This window comes from Gordionus sp. m RMFG-2023, chromosome 2, assembly GCF_954871325.1.
Source record: "Gordionus sp. m RMFG-2023 chromosome 2, tfGorSpeb1-WG-v2, whole genome shotgun sequence".
Taxonomy (NCBI): domain Eukaryota; kingdom Metazoa; phylum Nematomorpha; class Gordioida; order Chordodea; family Parachordodidae; genus Gordionus; species Gordionus sp. m RMFG-2023.
In genome coordinates, this window is record NC_088776.1 from 34,472,899 (window position 1) to 34,491,722 (window position 18,824).

At 24.2% G+C, this 18,824-nt stretch overlaps 1 protein-coding gene across 1 annotated transcript in view; it reads right to left on the reverse strand.

The window, feature by feature from the left end:
- Positions 1-483: 483 nt before the first annotated feature.
- The window catches only part of LOC135924282 (tetratricopeptide repeat protein 7B-like), a 57,903-nt gene continuing 39,562 nt past the window's right edge, over positions 484-18,824 (reverse strand). Inside the window, exons 21-22 of the mRNA XM_065459337.1 lie at positions 8,008-8,099; positions 484-1,229 (exon numbers count right to left, since the gene is read on the reverse strand). Coding sequence (XP_065315409.1) covers positions 1,088-1,229; positions 8,008-8,099 — 234 coding nt within the window. The 3' untranslated portion in view covers positions 484-1,087. The remainder of the gene's footprint in view (positions 1,230-8,007; positions 8,100-18,824) is intronic.

An 18,824-nucleotide genomic window follows, 5' to 3' on the forward strand; every position in this document is an offset into this window, starting at 1 on the left:
TTAAAGAAAAAGAGCAGAGAAGGTGAAATATTTGTTAAATATATATTTTCTAGCTGAAGATTTAGATACTAAAACCAAACTTAGAATATTAAATATCTTAGGTGAATAGGTTGACTGAAGTGATGAGGCGTCCTGGTGAACAGAACATTAGTTTACTAGGATCTCAATGAGAGTTATTTTTTTTGCTCTCTCCCATGTTTATTTTTAAAGAAAAAAAAGTTCTTTTTCTTTTTAAATTGTTTAATTTTTTTTAAAATGTCTTTTTCATTTTTTTAAAAATTAGTTGATAAAATATAATCTTTTATATTATAAGAATAATTATAAAATTGGCTGATTCTTAAAATTCTGAGAGTAGTTAATATTTTAAACAATCTAGTAAAAGTGAATTTTATTTTTTTTAAAAAAATATGTTATTTTTCGCAATACATTTTTTAATATATTAGATACAATATATGCAAGTAAAAATAACATAATAACGCAACATGTGATAAACAATAAATCTATGATAAATGTAATTAAAATATATAATTTAACAATAAATTACATTAAAAAAAATATTTATAATAAAAATTTTAGTAGCTCGGCCATAATGGTGATAGATATATGTAAAAAATTAAATCCTTTTACATCTTAAAAAATGTTAATTAAATGTACAGTATTCATGGCCCGAAACTATAGCGTGAGTCTAATTTAAGGGACCTGTTCTGATATATAAAATTTTTACCTGCACCCAAACGGAATTTGTGGAAATTTAAAAAGAAAACAATATTGCACGAAAACATTTACAACAATCTATTTACCAATATATGATCATCATCACATACTAATATCGAGATATATGTATCAATAAAACCCTGTCAAAAATGGATATGAGATATGAATACTATTAGTTTTAAGAGTCTATTGCAAGCAATTTTAGCATAACAGACTAAATATACAAATTATAAAGAGGAAATATCTGGTTACAGTACTGATTTTTAAATGAATTTTTTTTAAAAGAATACCTCCATTTATAATTTAATTTGTTCATAATTGGCTAGGAGGGATTAAATAAATATTATAGAAAGATATTTTTCAAATATAGAATTCAAAATATAGGTCTCAATATATCGTAAGTTCGCACTGGGCTTGACGAATGAAGATCAAGAGCCGTAAAATAATAATCGGAAGCCAGGTCTTTGACGCTAATTTTATTTTCGTTCATGTGATAAATGTGGCCTAAATAATACCTTTATTTTTTTAGAGGAAAATGTACATATTTTAGATTTAATTATTTGAATTTAAAAGTTACATTAAGGGTATGTCCAGGAAACCCTCAACTTAAACCTTATTTTGTAAGAAAATCTTTATCAAAAATCACCTAAGTCTAGTCAACTTAGCCAAAAACTGGACACAAGTTTTGGGTCGAGAACTCGAGGACGTATATCATAATGACCTTGAATTAAAAAATAATTTTTATTTACGTTTTTTTAGAAATAAAATTAAGAATTTGTGAAGACGCCTAGCTAATTTTTTGATAAAGGCCTCTGTATTTTTCTGTAATGAAAATTTTAAAATGTTTTATTAAAATCTAACAATTATTTTATACATATCTATATATGGATGTGATTAGATTGCATCTTGAACTGAATGATTTACAATTTTAATTGGTGAATAGTATTAAAGAAATAGCTCCATATAAAAAATTACTAATTTTGATAATTTTTATTATATCCCCTTTTTATCATTACTTTTAAAAGACTTTATATTTTGTGAATAATTACAATTAATAAAAATTATAAAAGTATAAATAATTACAAAATAGCTAAACTTACATTTGGTTTTAAGGGTTTCCCATTCAAAAAATGAAAAGTCTTAATCAAAAAAGGAAAAGTGTCAAACAAAAAAGGAAAAGGTTCAATCAAAAAAGGAAAAGTGTCAATTAAAAAGAAAAAAGGTCCAATCAAAAAAGGAAAATTTTCAAAAGGAAAGGAAATGTGTCAAAAAAAGGAAAATGATTATTTTTTAAATAGTTTTAAATAATTATTTTTCTTAAATTTTTATAATTCCTTCTTATTTTATGTCTAACTTTTTGCTAATTCTTGAAGTCATTTTTTTAATATTTATTTTTCTTATCTTTCCTCAATTTATTATTCTTCTCATTTTTGATAATTCATTTTTTAAAAAAAAATTAATTTATAAATTTTCCCGGTTATTTTTCTTCACTTCTCTACTCCATTTTTTAGCAATTCTTTCCTCTTTTTTTCATCCTGCATAACAATATTTTGACCCATTATAATTTTTTCTCCTTATATTAATTTCTTTTATATACATTTCTAACTTTTTCAATTTTAAGTCTTATTTATTTTTTATATTTTCTCATTTTTGATAATTTTTTTTAATTTTCCCTTAATATTTATTTCTCAATTGGCAGATAATTTTTTGCATATCAAATTATTTAATTACAATTGCTGAATTAAATTAATCGTTCGGTTATAATGTACCTCATTAAAATTAAATAAGTTTAAACTGTAATACCAAACGATATGCAAAATTAATAAAATATATCATATTTAAATTCTTATTTTTTAAATTTTAATTATGCAAGAAGCATTCAATACTTTTGAGCATATAAATAATTGTTTTGTAATTATTTTTATTACTATATTCTTTGGTTTATAAATAATTAAACGTAAAATGAGATAAATGTTATAATCTAAAAGATTTTAGTTTTTTTTGTCATTCATGTTGAATAATATGTTAAAAAGAAATTTTTTTTGTTTTAAAAAATTATGAAGATATGGAAAAAACAAGGGGAAAAACATTAACAATGAAACAAAAGCTCTAATAATTGATTAAAAAAGGATAGTATCAAAAATATAGCATCATGTTTTAAAGTAAGCTATAAAACAGTGACAAATATTAAATACTTACATCTCAAAAATGAAATAAAATATAGTTTACCCAAAGGAGGTTCACGTGCAAGCAAGAAATTGAATCAAGAACAGGAGGAATATATATTAAAATGTATAAATTTGGATTGCACCTTATCCTTAAAAAGGTTATGTGAAATGATTAAAGAAATATATAATGTGGAAATATCAAAAAATAGGGTATAAAGGTTACCATCTGGATTTAGGTATAGCTTTAAAAGAGTATCACTAAGTTCAGTTAAATAAAATACAGAATAAAATATCGAGATTCGCAAAGAATAAGCGAATTAGTTTTTAGATGTAGCATAAATGAAAGAAAAATTTACATTTATCGATGAGAGCGGAATACTATTTAAAAGTGTTCAAGGGATAATCATTGTTGCTCTCACGTTTGCAAGAATATTCAGATTCGAGGTTTCTGAGGGCCCCTACAACGCTATACACTTTAGCAACTTTGTAAATGAAATATTTAATCATTTGAAGAAGGTAACATGATGAATATGATTTTTGTGATGGATAATGTTCCATTTCATCATAACCATACAATTAAGGAATCAATAGAAAGAAGAGGGCATATAACAAAATATTTACACCTTACAATCCTTATCTTAATTCCATAGAAAATGTGTTTTTTGAATAGAAGGATTTTGTCAGCAAAATCACAATAACGAGGAATTAATTCGTTTTATAGATATAGAAAGAAAGGAATATCTGAGGAGAATGCAAAGAATTATTTTTTGTTTCTTACTATATTATATATCGTAATTGTAATTAAATAATTGATATGTAAAAAATACTAATAAAAAAAATTGTCTGCCAATGAGAAAAAATTCAGTGAAAATTAAAAATAATTACAAAAAAGAATTGTTTGAAAAAGTTAGAGTATCTAAATGATAACAATATAAGGAAATTTTTTTTATAAAAAGTCAAAATATGTTATGTAGGATGAAAAAAGAGGAAAATTGTTAAAAAAATGGAGTAGAGAAGTGAAAAAATACAACAGAGAAAATTTATAAATTATTTTTAAAAAGACTAAAATGAATTATCAAAAAATGACTTAAAAAATTAGCAAAAAATTAGAAATAAAATAAGAAGGAATAATAAAATAAAAATTAAAAATTTTTTTTTTGATTGACACTTTTTCTTTCTTTTTAGGAATTTCCCATTTTTGATTGAACCTTTTCTTTTTATGATTGCCACTTTTCCTTTTTTGAATGGTAAACCCTGTAAACCAATATCAGCTCGTTTTTTTGACATCTTTTCTAACCAATTATTGTTCTGGGAATAGTAGGGGCCCTTCAAGTTCGGATTCCTGATATTAACGTAGGATATTTTAAAAAAATATAATGTATTTTTAATACTGTTGTAGTCTTATTTTATCGAGAATTGATATTCAAACACTTGGTATTTTTTTTGTTTACTTTTTTACTTTTGACTTTTGAAAAATATATTATACGAGATAAAATTTTAATGTTCATGTTTTATGGAAATGTGAAAATTATTTTAATTTGATGTTAATAATTTGATTCAGTCGGGGATTTTATAAAATGAAGAATATTGAATTGATTTTTTGAAATATATTGTGAAACAAAAAAATTATATTATTATGAGATATCATTATGAGATTTTGATTGTGAAAATTAAAATATATTTTGAATAAAGAAATTATTGGAAATTAATATATTTACAAGTAAAATATTGGTGCAGTGGTACCAGGATTCGTTAACACTTATTAGGGAAAAAATAAGTTTGAGAAAAATATAAAAATTGAAATATTTAGAAAAAAAAAATAAAACAAGAGAGTTTTATAAAAATAAATTTCAGACGTTATTAATCAAGAAAAATATTTTCTAGGACCGGGTTCCTAAAAACATTAGTGGATTCCGGATATTTAAAGGTAAGAAATTTATTTTTATATTATAAATTACACAACGCAATAGTAGGATTTTTGGATTAAAATTAGAAATATATAAGATAAAATTTTAAATTTTGGATAATTAATAAAAAAATGGCTTTTTATTTTAATGATAATTATAATAAGCATAATATTAATAAAATGTCAAATTTTAAGAGTAATTTTAATAAAATTTTTAATTCAAATTTTAATAAAGTGGATATGACCAATAATGTCATTACTGCATTAATTTTTTTTGTGTTTTATGTAATCTTAATTATAATGAAACAATTAGTAAGGAAAATAAAAAGAAGATCTCTTAAAAATAGAGAAAGTGATATAAAAAATACAAATACTGAAAATATAATTCCTAAAGTTTTGGTGAAATCTTCAGATATTAATGAAGATATAAAAAATAGTTTACATTTAATTTTGTTAGAATTAAAAAATTTAAATGTTAAAAAAAATGTTGAAGAAAAAAATGATAAAAATTTAGATACGAGTGACGTATTTAAATTTCTTCAAAACATTGAAATATCGGAGGATATCAATAAAAAAATAGATTCAATTGTGATTGAATTTAAAGAGAAAATTTCTGAAATTTTGAGTAAAAAGCCAGAAGAAATTTTGAAAAATAATAAAACAGATAATACTTTGAGACAAAGTATCGACGAATCTATAATTTTACGTGAAATTAGAGAAATGAAAGAAAATATGAAAAATTTGTTCAGAGAAGTTTCCAACTTAAAAATCAAAAGTAATAATGTGATTGAAAGTTGTGAACTTTGTGGAAAAAAAGGACATATAAGTAAAAATTGTTATTCAAGAGACCGAAAAACTAATGAAAATGTGACTGCAAAACCAAGTGAAAAAAATGACATAGTGTGTCATAGATGTGGTTTTGTAGGACATATAAAAAGAAATTGCATGGTGAAAGAAGCCAATTTTAAAAGTGGATTTCCGCAAAGAACCTCGGTAGTGTTACAACCGGTGGTTAGAAATATACAAAATCCTATTATTAAAAATGTGGATAAAATTGAAAATTATAATACAGATCATGATAGAATGTGTTTCAAATGTGAAGAAATGGGACATATTGCTATACATTGTATTCAAAGTGTGAGTGGGTCACAGTGACTATATGATTTGAAAGAGAATCATATAAAAATAGATAAATTAATTTTTGAAAATATTAAATTTTGTGATATATATAATTTTATTAAAAATTTTGTGGATATATATTAAAATAGATAATCATCATGGGAATGAGAATTATACATTGAAATTTAACTTGAATAAAAAGAGTTGTAATGTTGGAAATTTTTATTGTCATTTTGGTGAAATAAAAAATTTTAAATTAAACAATAATCTGAATAAAAAGGATTATTGCAATCAAATGAGTGATATATATCCAAGGGAAATTTTAAATAAAACATAAATGAGATTCAGAGACCTTTAAATTCTGAGATGAATTTAGGTATGAATATTAATTGTATTGAAAAAGAGATTAAAATAAATATCATTCAACCGATTAAATTGCCTAAAATTTTAATAACTGAGAGAGCAAAGGAACAGAGTTCATGTCCTCATATTAATTTAAAATTTGGTGGACAAATGGTTGAAATGTTATTTGATACCGGGGCAAGTATTTCAATCATGTCTTATGAAAATTTTTATAAATATTGTCCTAATGATATTAATGGTGATTCAAATATAATGAATAAAATTGTAATGATTGAAAATGAAAGTAATCAGTATTCGTTTTTTTAGTGTCAATATAAAATTGTGTAAAGCATAATTAAAAGTTAATAAAAGTTTTAATAAAAATAACATCTGGGAAGAAAAGTATTATTTATCTTAATCAATAGAGAAGAATATTTTAATTGAAGAATTAAATTGTTATCAATAAAATAAAAAAACATTGACTTTAATAAATTCATGTGAATAATACCATGTGGTATGGTATTGGAAAGTTCAATGAAATACAAACTTTTGTGTAGATTAATTTTTTAAAAAAAAATGTGTGTATTTTTTTTTTAATTTAAAGAGACATTGTTGTGAAACAATGTATAATTAAAATTTTTTTTAATATTATGTGATAAAGAAAAAACTCTTAAATAAAAGTCGGTGGACAATAAATGGCTTTAAACTTTGACCTAGTGAAGAATTATGTAAAATAAAAAAGTTCTAAAAAAGGATGGAATGTGATGTGATGATATCGTTTATAGTTTTAATAGTTATAATTATAAATTAAAATATTTTTTTTTATCTATAGTTATAATTATAAATTAAAATATTTTTTTTATCTATCGGCATATCTTCATATTTTTTTTTGTAACATAAAAAATATGATTGTAGTGGCATATTATATATATTGTAATTTTGTATTTTTGTTATATGAAATGTCTTAGTATATTTTTTTTTTGTGGTTCATATTATTTTCTTAATGATATAACGAAAATATATATGTAATTTTAATAGTGATAATTATAAATTATTTTTTATCCCTATTTGTATTCTTTTATTTTGTTTGTAGTCAATTATTTGTTTTATAATTGAACATTAAGAAAAAGAAAATAATTATAAAGGATTGTTGAATCCAAATTTATATGTATTATAAAACAAACAAAATATATTAATTATTATAATCTGCATGTCGAAAGAAGACAATTAAGAGTTAAAAGTCAATGATGTTCAAAGATAAGATTCGATAAATGACGAGGAAATAATCAATGTCCTTAAAGAACGATAATTTATGGTATCTGGTTTTTTGAAGGGTGGGCGTGTTGTAGTTTTGTATTATTATGATATATATTTGTACTTATATATTATAAAATGTCAATCAAAAAGAATATATTTTATTTATTAGTTATTTTATCGAGAATTGATATTCAAACACTTGGTATTTTTTTTGTTTACTTTTTTACTTTTGACTTTTGAAAAATATATTATACGAGATAAAATTTTAATGTTCATGTTTTATGGAAATGTGAAAATTATTTTAATTTGATGTTAATAATTTGATTCAGTCGGGGATTTTATAAAATGAAGAATATTGAATTGATTTTTTGAAATATATTGTGAAACAAAAAAATTATATTATTATGAGATATCATTATGAGATTTTGATTGTGAAAATTAAAATATATTTTGAATAAAGAAATTATTGGAAATTAATATATTTACAAGTAAAATAAATACCATGATTTATGAGACGTGGGTTCAATTTTTAGAGCCTCCCTGATTTTCGTTTCTGCCATTTCAAAGTTTTGAAGGTAAAAGTACGCCAAAGACTTGAAATAGATAATTAACATAATTTTGAAAGAAATATATTTAATCGTAAGGTATTATTTGATGTCCAAATACTTAACTCCTAATAGGTATAACAGAGACCCCAGAGGTAGAATTTTAAGACCAAACTCGAAGTTTTACTGATCATGTGGTGGTGGCTTAAGTAAAAAAAAATTATTTTTGGTCATTCTAAATAATTTTGGCTGTATTTTGTAGTGATGTTAAAAGTTACTTTTGAAACATAACTAGTTACAGTTACTTGTTACATTGGCAAAAACATAACTAGTTACAGTTATTAGTTGCATTTTTACAAAAGTAACTAGTTATTAGTTACAGTTATTTTCAAAAGTAACTAGTTACTTACTTTATACATCATTCATATGCGCATTATTTATTTATTGAATGCATTTATTTAATATAAAAAAAATTAGGATAAACAAAGTATAATCAGTTATTTAAAATAATATACAATTTATTTATATAAAAAAATATCGCAAAATTGAATATTTTTTGCGTTGAAAAAAAAAACATTTATTTTTCATAAAAATTAGAATCTAATAAATGTTTATTTGCTTTTAACAACAAATTAATTTCAAGGTTATTATCTAGGAGACTTGCTCGTTTATCTCCAAAAATGAGCTTACCTAGACTGAACAAGCGCTTGATGTTAGAACAACATTATATTTAATAAAGAGTATTTTTAACTTTGGAAAATCGTTATATAAAGAAAAAGTGTTGTTATTAGATTTGATAAAGTTTTCTATAAGTTCATTATCCAGAATATTTTGGCGCTTTAGGTCAAAAAATCCAACTACATCAAGTGATGTTGGTTTTGAGCATGATTCATTCGTCTGGGATTCACTTTGAGGTATTAAGGTATTTATTAAATTTAAAATTTCCTCCTTTTTTGCCTAATCCAAGGCCAGTCAGTTTTAAATAAAGGGTGAAGAATTGCATGATGTTGTCATTATCATAAAGATTATTAAACCTATAACATGATATTTTTGTTAGACTTGGTTCTTGTAAGTAATGATTAATAATTTAATATTAAATTCTAAAATAATCTGTCTTTGTTTTTCCTTATACTAAATTTAAAATTTTTTTTATTACGTATGATATGAAGTTCCAATGCTTGTTACTTGACGGAAAAAAATATATTGTGCTACATTTGTAAATAAATATAATATTAAAATTTATTAAATTACTTGAATTTGCTTACAAAATAATGAAGCCCAGCAGTAATGTAACAATTTAAGAAAAAAAAATCAATTTGAACGGGAAATTATAACAATCAAACATTTTCACAAAATTTTAAATTAATAAATTTAATTTAAAAAATAAATTTAATTTAAATTAATTTATCACAACATATTAAAAATAAAATTAATTATTTGAATATATCTTTAAAAGTAACTAGTTACTTTTGGCAGTTACATTTCAAAAATTATAACTAGTTACAATTACTAGTTACAATTTTAAAAATATAACTAGTTACAGTTATTTTTTAGCCAAACTTGTAACTAATCACCTTAACATCACTAGTATTTTGTATGTAGAGAAATTAAAATTTGAGCGCGAATAAATCTTTTTCTACTGGTAGTTGATATTATTTAGATATATTTTAAAAACAGTCCAGTATTGTAATTTTTATTTATTTTAGGATAGGCCCAATTAGGATTTGAAAAACCATACAATTCTACAAATCTCGGATGTACTATCCCACTTCATTGATAAGCGACCACCTTTTTTTGCTTATTTAAAATTTTAATTAAAAAATAATAATTATGAACACATTTATATAATTATAAAATAGCAATTTATAATGAACAGAAAATAATGAAAATTAAAATATGTAACTATTCAAAATTATCGCACTACTATGCTAAAATAAAATATAATTATTCGCCCAGCTATATTATAATTGGTATATCTTCCGTTGCCTTTATATTTGAGGATACTATTTGTGGCATTGAATAAGATTTTAATATACATTCTGAGATAGTGAAGGTCACGGTTCGGTCTTTGGTCCGGACTGGTACGATACCCTCGGACCGGACCACGGTCCTTAAGAAAAAAATCGATCCAGATCGTGGTCCTAAATAAAAAGACCGGTCTTTTTATTTGTTTAAAAACATATTTTTTAACCTAATTTGATTTGTTTTATCATTTTATTAAATATAAGAGTATTATATAAACAATAAAATTTATCCAATGGTATTAATGACTTTGTGCTTGTAGAGGGCATATTAAAATTAAGAGTAGATTGTGTTTTTTGAAATATTTTCATTTTCATCATTAGAAGTATAGGGTCATTCCATGTGAAATGAGCAAAAAAATCAAGATTTTCGGCCGACCCCTTTCAATTTCGATAAAAAGTTGTAGAGTGGTTATATATGTTCCCATTAGATTATAAAGAAAATTTTAGCGCATTAGCAACTATATTAGCGGAGATAATCGGGGTTAAAGGTCCAAAAAACGCCTTTTTTTGCTTTTTACTGATGTTAAATAATTAGTTTTTAATTTAAAACTAAATATGATCAAATATTGAATCTAATATCAATAGCTAAGTTAATAATTATGGCAAAAACATCAAAATTAATTTTTTTTAAAATATGGGTCATCTTATGGTCAGTTGAAAATTTGAAATTAATATTTCGAAATGAATATGATCTCCAATTTTTAATTTTTTTAAGAAATGTTATCCTTTTACTATTTTTTTAATAATTTCTTCAACAATTAGCATGGCTGGATATTTATTTAAAAAAATATCGCTATTTTTATACTTTAAAAAAATAGATGGCGCTATATATAATAGTTTTAATATGTTAAAATTCATTTTTTTATCGATTAAAAATATTTTAATGTATAATATATCATAAAATTCGATTATATAACTTTATAAACCATATTCCCCTGAGATATTCGCAGGATAAAAAATTTTAATAATTTTTTTAATATTTCAATATAAATTAAAAATAATTATAAAATGGGACTAGCACACGAACAAAAAAGCAGGATTAAAGGATTGCTGGAAAATTATTAAGGGAAAAATCGAAAATCACATTAATTACCAGGCCTACCCCCAACCCTCCACCCCCCTTCCCCAGACAAAGTCATACCCATCAAGACCAAGAATGTTATGAAATTCTCATTATCTAACATTATTAAAATAACCAGTGATAAAGAAAATTTCAAAGATTTTGAAAATTTTTTTAAGCAATACAAATAACAAAATTATAGTTCTGATAAAAGCCGACTCATGACTGGAATAAAAGGTTGTGTATCTGTTAAAGGCGAGAAAGAATCAGTCCAAAGACTTATATTAAATAATCTTAAAGAAATATTCAAGATGTTTAAGGAAGAATACCCAAATATATCAATTGGATTCTCTAAATTTGCCGAACTTAGACCAAAAAACTGTATATTAGTTGGAGCTAGTGGCACACACACTGTTTGTGTGCGCCATTCATCAGAATGTGAAATTAATGACAAATGTAATAGCTGAAATTACAGCAGGAGAAGATTACTGTATAAATTCTTATAACTATCTTTTGGCGCGAATTATTTGTAATCCATCTCAGCCAAAATGTTATTTAACAAATTGTGATCAATGCCCTGGTATAGAATCTCTTAAGGGCCAATTATACCAGTTGTTTCAGAGAAATCGTATAGAATATGTCACGTTTAAACAATGGATCACTGTGGATAGAGCAAATCTTGAAACTATTATAAAGTCCATTGATGATTTCATCGAATATCTATTAGAAAAAGTTCAAATTTTACTGCGTCACTCATTTATAGCTAAACACAAAGTTTATTTTTGAAGAATTCCAAAGAAAATTTAAAAGATGGGGAATTTTTAACAATTCTAGATTATTCAGAGAATTATTCCTTCAATTTACTAGATGAAGTTTAGGGATTTCGTTGGAACAACGAGGCCACTATACATCCATTTGTAGCATATTATAAATCTGGAGAAGAATTAAAAAATATAAATTTTGTTATTTTGTCCGAATCATTAAGCCATAATACTAGTGAAGTCCACCTTTACCAAAAAAAATTTATTAAATTCTTAACAGCCAAATTTAATTCTAAACCAGAAAAAATAATATATTTTTCAGATGAAGCCGCGTCTCAATACAAGAATTGCAAAAATTTTCTGAACATATGCCTTCATAAATACGATTTTAATATTCCTGCCGAATGGCATTTCTTTGCCACTGCTCACGGCAAAAATGCATGTGACGGTATCGGAGGAACTGTCAAAAGATTAGTTGCAAGAGCTAGTCTTCAAAGGCCAAATAAAAATCAAATCCTAACCCCATTAGAATTATATATTTATGCTAAAGAAAATATTAATGGAATTCAATTTGAATATGTATCCAATCAAGAATATATCGAAGAGGAATTAGCCCTTCGTAAAAGATTTGATTCTGCACTGCCCATTCATGGTACCCAAAATATTCACGGGTTATTTCATTGATCAAAATAGACTAAAAACCAAAATATATTCTAATTCCAAAAAATATAATATAAAACAAGTTTCGTTTTTAAATGAGAAAATTATATTTTAAAATATTAATGGATATATAACATGTGTATATGAAGATAAATGGTGGTTAGGATATATAATCGATAAAAATGATACAAATGAAGAAGTAAAAATTTTACACCCTTGTGGACCTTCAGCCTCATTTAAATTTCATCTGAAAGATGATATTTTAGTGTTGCCTAAATCTCATATTCTCTCGCTGGTCAATCCTTCTACTCCCACTAGTCGAACATATATATTATCTCCTGAAGAAATCTCACAAGCTAGCCAGGCTTTGTATTCCTTTAGATTAAGTAAGATTTAATTAATTTATAAACTATCTTAATTAGGCAAAATTTGTGAAGATTTTAAAAATTTATAATCTGAATTACAAATAAATATATATAATGCACATTGTAATCGATTATGATATATATACATTAAAATATTTTTAATCAATAAAAAAAATGAATTTTAACATATTAAAACTATTATATATAGCGCCATCTATTTTTTTTAAAGTATAAAAATCGCAATATATTTTTAAATAAATATTCAGCCATGCCAATTGTTGAAGAAATTATTAAAAAAATAGTAAACGGATAATATTTCTTAAAAAAATTAAAAATCAGAGATCATATACATTTCTAAATATTAATTTCAAGTTTTCAACTGACCATAAGATGACCCATATTTTATCAAAAATTAATTTTGATGTTTTCACCATAATCATCAATTATTACCTTAGCTATTGATATTAGATTCAATATTTGATCATATTTAGTTTTAAATTAAAAACTAATTATTTAACATCAGTAAAAAGCAAAAAAAGACGTTTTTTGGACCTTTAACCCCGAATATCTCCGCTAATATAGTTGCTAATGAGCTAAAATTTTGTTTATAATCTAATGGAAACATATATAACCAGCCTACGATTTTTTATCAATATCGAAAGGGGTCGGCCGAAAAGTGATTGATTTGACATGGAATGACCCTATATATTTTATGTTTTATCAGATGTCTGCTTAAGGTACCTAATTATTTTATTAAGAATAAGGTTAAGTAATTTTTAAAATAAATTATACAGACAGTTTCTTTAAAAAAAAATAGAACTATATAATAACTAAAATATTTTAATATTATTGCTTATTTTGATTAATTTATTGCTTAAAAAATTATAAACAATTATTTTGTTACTAGGTGCTGACGATACATTAAATTTGGTACTGCAGTGAACACATACTCTATGTTTTTATTGGCTATAAGTAAAATGTTTCTTGGACAAACTTATGGTTTTCATATTGTAAAATAAAAATTAACAAAATCTAAAATGACTCCTCTAGAAAAATATCATAAAATAAAATATACAAAAAAATTATATTAATTGTATAGTAAAGCAAACTTAAACAATATTAAAAGACCGGTCCGGACCGCGGTCTTGACCGTAAAAAATAAAAAGACCGGTCCGGACCACGGTCCTCAAGAAAAAGATCGGTCCGGTCCGATCCCGGTCTAAGACCGATAGGACCGGACCGTTGACCTTCACTATTCTGAGATATCGAATGCAATATATTCTTCGAAGAATCCTTTGTTCTATATCTCTGTTTTCTCGGCTCTCATTTGAATAAAACCCATATGTTTTTAAATGGATTGAAATCTGAATAAGATTTTTGCAGATTTAGAGTATGACAAGGATCTCCACCCTGCTTGAAGATGTAACTTACTTCATATGGTAATAGCTGAATCTATCAGGTCACTACTTCGTTGAAGATATCTTAATATTTAACAAAACTTATTATATTAATTTTAATTATGAAAAAATACATCATAGGCCTTTTACATATATACAATGTAACCCCATAACACTATCTGGAACATATAGGTTCTTACAGGATAGAAAATTTCTGCTTGAGCTCTTCTTATATCGTATAGACCCAAAACCTATATCTAAATTCTTCGCTAAATATTGTGTTTTCCTATTGCGCTTTTGCATAATTTAAGTGTTTCAAAGCCCAATTTAATTTTTTTTTAAATACTGTAAAAATGATTTCTTCGCAATATAAAATAGCATAATCCAAAAATTTTAAATGATTTTCTTTCCTCTTATGGAAGGCTTAACTTATCGAATGTAATCTTCGTTGATACGTTTATATAGGTAATTATCTCTCATTACAGAATTCTCATCAAATTATGAGTTTGATGAAGAGGCATGGCAATTAAATTTTTTTTTTTAGAATCCTCCCTTTTTTTCAATTAGCTTTAGACATACTCTATTATGAGTAGGCTCAAACCCGGTATTTTTATATTTTCGTAATATATACTCGTTGATCGAATTGGTGCATTCCTGCCAGAATTTCACTTCTTAGAAGAATTAATAATGATCTCATGTTAGATAATTTGAATAAACCAAAATACGAAGGCTATAAATTGATTAAATTACATTATAATTTTTTTAAAAAATGAACAAAATATAGTTAATTTTAAAAAATAGGATAAAAAATAAAATGGACGAACATGTTGGTGATCTTATAGGCCTGCTCTGAGCAACCGGTGTCCAGATGAATAATGTTATTCCAAATATTTCAAATAAAAAATATTTTCCAAACTCAGCTTAGGGTTAAATTTTTTTTAATCGGGACCACTTAGGGCTTAGAAATATCAAATAGGATTAAAAAGAATTATTATGTAGGTAAGCTGAGCGATTATTTCCTGTATCAGGTCAATTCAGCGAAACTTCTATCGCGAAACACTTTTTCGCGAAACATCGCGAATGTCGTTTATAGCAAAAAGTTTTCATAGCGAAGGTAAAATCGCGAAACCAATTCTGCGAATTTATCTCCGCGAAACATTTATAGCGAAGACAATTTCGCGAAGCCATTGTCGCGAATTTATTAGAGAGAATACATTTTAGCGAAACATTTTAAGCGAACACTTTATAGCGAATTTTTTATAGCGAATATGTTTGCGCTAAGTCATTATCGCGAGCGCATTACCGCGAAACAATAAATATATTGCGAATGCATTTAAAAAACAACATATTATTTATTATTTGATGTTTTTTAATAAAATATGATGATAAAAATTTTAAATCTTCTTTGTAAATAGATATTTTTTGAGGAATTCTTTTATGAAATTTATTATAAATATAAAATTTTTAGATGAAATCTTTTATAGATTTTTTTACCATTTTTGTAAAATTATCTATTTTTTAAGTATATTAAAAGAGGTAGGTTTTCTAAATAATATTTATTAAAAATATTTTTATTTAACTTATTTATGTATATGATCTTTTTAAGGAAAATAATTTAATGTGACCATTGTCATATTCGTTATTTCTTAAGATTTTTGAAATTTATTGACTCAAAAGGGTAAAAATATCATTTATATTGTAAAGATGTTAAATTATAAATTTAATGAAGATGTTCCTTGGAAATATGGGAATTATCATAATCGGTATTTTTAAACATATTAGATTTTTTTAACGCTAATGGGCAAAAATATGTATTTTTAACATGTTAAATTATAATTTCAATTAGGATGTACCATATAAAAGCGACAATTGTCATAATCGTTATTTTTAAAGTTTTTTGATCAAATTGCCTTAAAATAAGTATTGCTAGTATGTTTAAATAAAACTTCAGTGAAGCTAGATAAGTGACAATTATCATAATCATTATTTTTAAAATTTTTTTAACGTAAATGGGTAAAAATATAGATTGTAAATGGTTAAATTAAAATTTCATGAAGATGTACCATAGAAAAGTGACAATTGTCATAATCGTTATTTTATAACTTTTTTGACGTAAATGGGCTAAAGTAAGTATTGATAACATGTTTAAATAAAATTTCAGTGAAGATGTACCATAGATAAGTTACAATTGTCATAATCGTTGTTTATTTTGAATTCTTTTGTTGTAAATGGGTAAAAATATAAATTGTAAACATGTTAAATTAAAATTTCATGAAGATGTACCATTAAAAAGTGACAATTGTCATTATCGTTATTTTTAAAGTTTTTTGAATTTTTTTGACCAAAATGGGTTAGAATAAATATTGCTAGCATTCTTAAATAAAGCTTCAGTGAAGATGTACCCTAGATAAGTGACAATTATTATAATCATTATTTTTAAACTTTTTTTGACGTAAATGGGCCAAAATAAGTATTGATAACATATTTAAATAAAACTTCAGTGAAGATGTACCCGAGATAAGTTACAATTGTCAAAATCGCTATTTTTTTAAAGCAAATGGATAAAAATATAGATTATAAACATGTTAAATTAGAATTTCATGAAGATGTACCATGAAAAAGTGACAAATACATAATCGTTATTTTATAACTTTTTTTGATGGAAATGGGCTAAAATAAATATTGCTAACAGGTTAATAAAATTTCAATGAAAATGTATCCTAGATAAGTGACAATTGTAATTTTTTTGACGCAAATGGGTAAAAGTATAGTTTGTAAATATATTAAATTAAAATTTCATGAGGATGCACCATAGAAAGGTGACAATTGTCATAATCGTTATTTTTAAAATTATTTGAATTTTTTAGACGCAAATGGGCAAAAATATAAATTGCTTACATGCTAAAATAAAATTTCAGTGAAGATGTACATAGATAAGTTACAATTATCATAATCGTTGTTAATAAGGTTTTTCTGAATTTTTTGTTGCAAATGGGTAAAAATATAGATTGTAAACATGCTAAATTAAAATTTCATGAAGATATACCATTGAAAAGTTATTAAAATCGTTATTTTTAAAGTTCTTTGATGTAAATGGGTTAAAATATAGATTGTAATCCATTTTAACCATAATAAAATGTTAAAATTAAATTTAGAGGATGTTGATTCTATCATATTACTAAATAATATTCATATGGTTTTTAAGTTCTTTATATAAAAATCCTACCTTGAATTCAGACTCAGCACTATTTTGCCACGAGTATACAAAAATATTTGCTAACTGTGAATGCAAGGTTATACATTTTTATAATGTAGAATTAAAATTTATTAATTAAAGGAATAAGATTGTGAATCCATATCTTAAAAGTTTAGAATTTAACATAGGTTACATTACAACTATCTTTGCATATTTTATTCAAATTTTAAGCAGGATAAAAGGAGCAACGATTATGAGAATGAAAATATCGATTTGTTTTTTTGTTCGGACTGAAATTTTATTTTAACATGTTAACAATTTATATTTTTGTCCAATTGCGTCAAACAATTCAAGAACTTTAAAAATAACGATGATGACTATTGTCACTTATCTAGGGTACATCTTCACTGAAATATTATTTTAACATGATAGCAATTTATATTTTAGCCCATTTGCTTCAAAAAAATTTAAAAACTTTTAAAAATAACGATTATGACAATTGTTTACTTTTATATGGTACATCTTCATAAATTTTAATTTGCCATTTTTACAATCTATATTTTTACCCTTTTGTATCAAAAAATTTCAAAAAACTTTAGAAACAACGATTATACGTTACTTATTTATGGTACATCTTCATTGATATTTTATTTTAACATGTTAGCAATTTCTATTTTGCCCATTTGCTTCAAAAAAATTCAGAAAACTTTAAAAATAACGATTATGACAATTGTCACTTATCTATGGTACAACTTCACTGAAGTTTAATTTAAACATGTTAGCAATTTATTTTTTGCCCATTTGCGTCAAAAAAATTCAAAAAACTTTAAAAATGATTATGACAATTGTCATTATCTTATGAACATCTTCACTGAAGTTTTATTTAAACATGTTATCAATACTTATTTTGGCCCATATACGTCAAAAAAGGATAACGATTATTACAATTGTCACTTTTCTGTGGTACATCTTCAAGAAATTTTAATTTAACAAGTTTACAATATATATTTTTACCCATTTGCATCAAAATAATTCAAAAAACTTTAAAAATAAAGATTATGACAATTGTCACTTATCTAGGGTGCATCTTCACTGAAGTTTTATTAATACATGTTAACAATACTTATTTTAACCGATTTACGTCAAAAAAAAATTAAAAAACTTTAAAAATAAGGATTATGATAATTGCCACTTTTATATGGTGCATCTTAATTAAAGTTTTAATTTAACATGTTAAAAATATATATTACCGTTAAAGAAAATTTAATATGTTTAAAAATACTATGATAATTGTCATTTTTCCAAGGAAC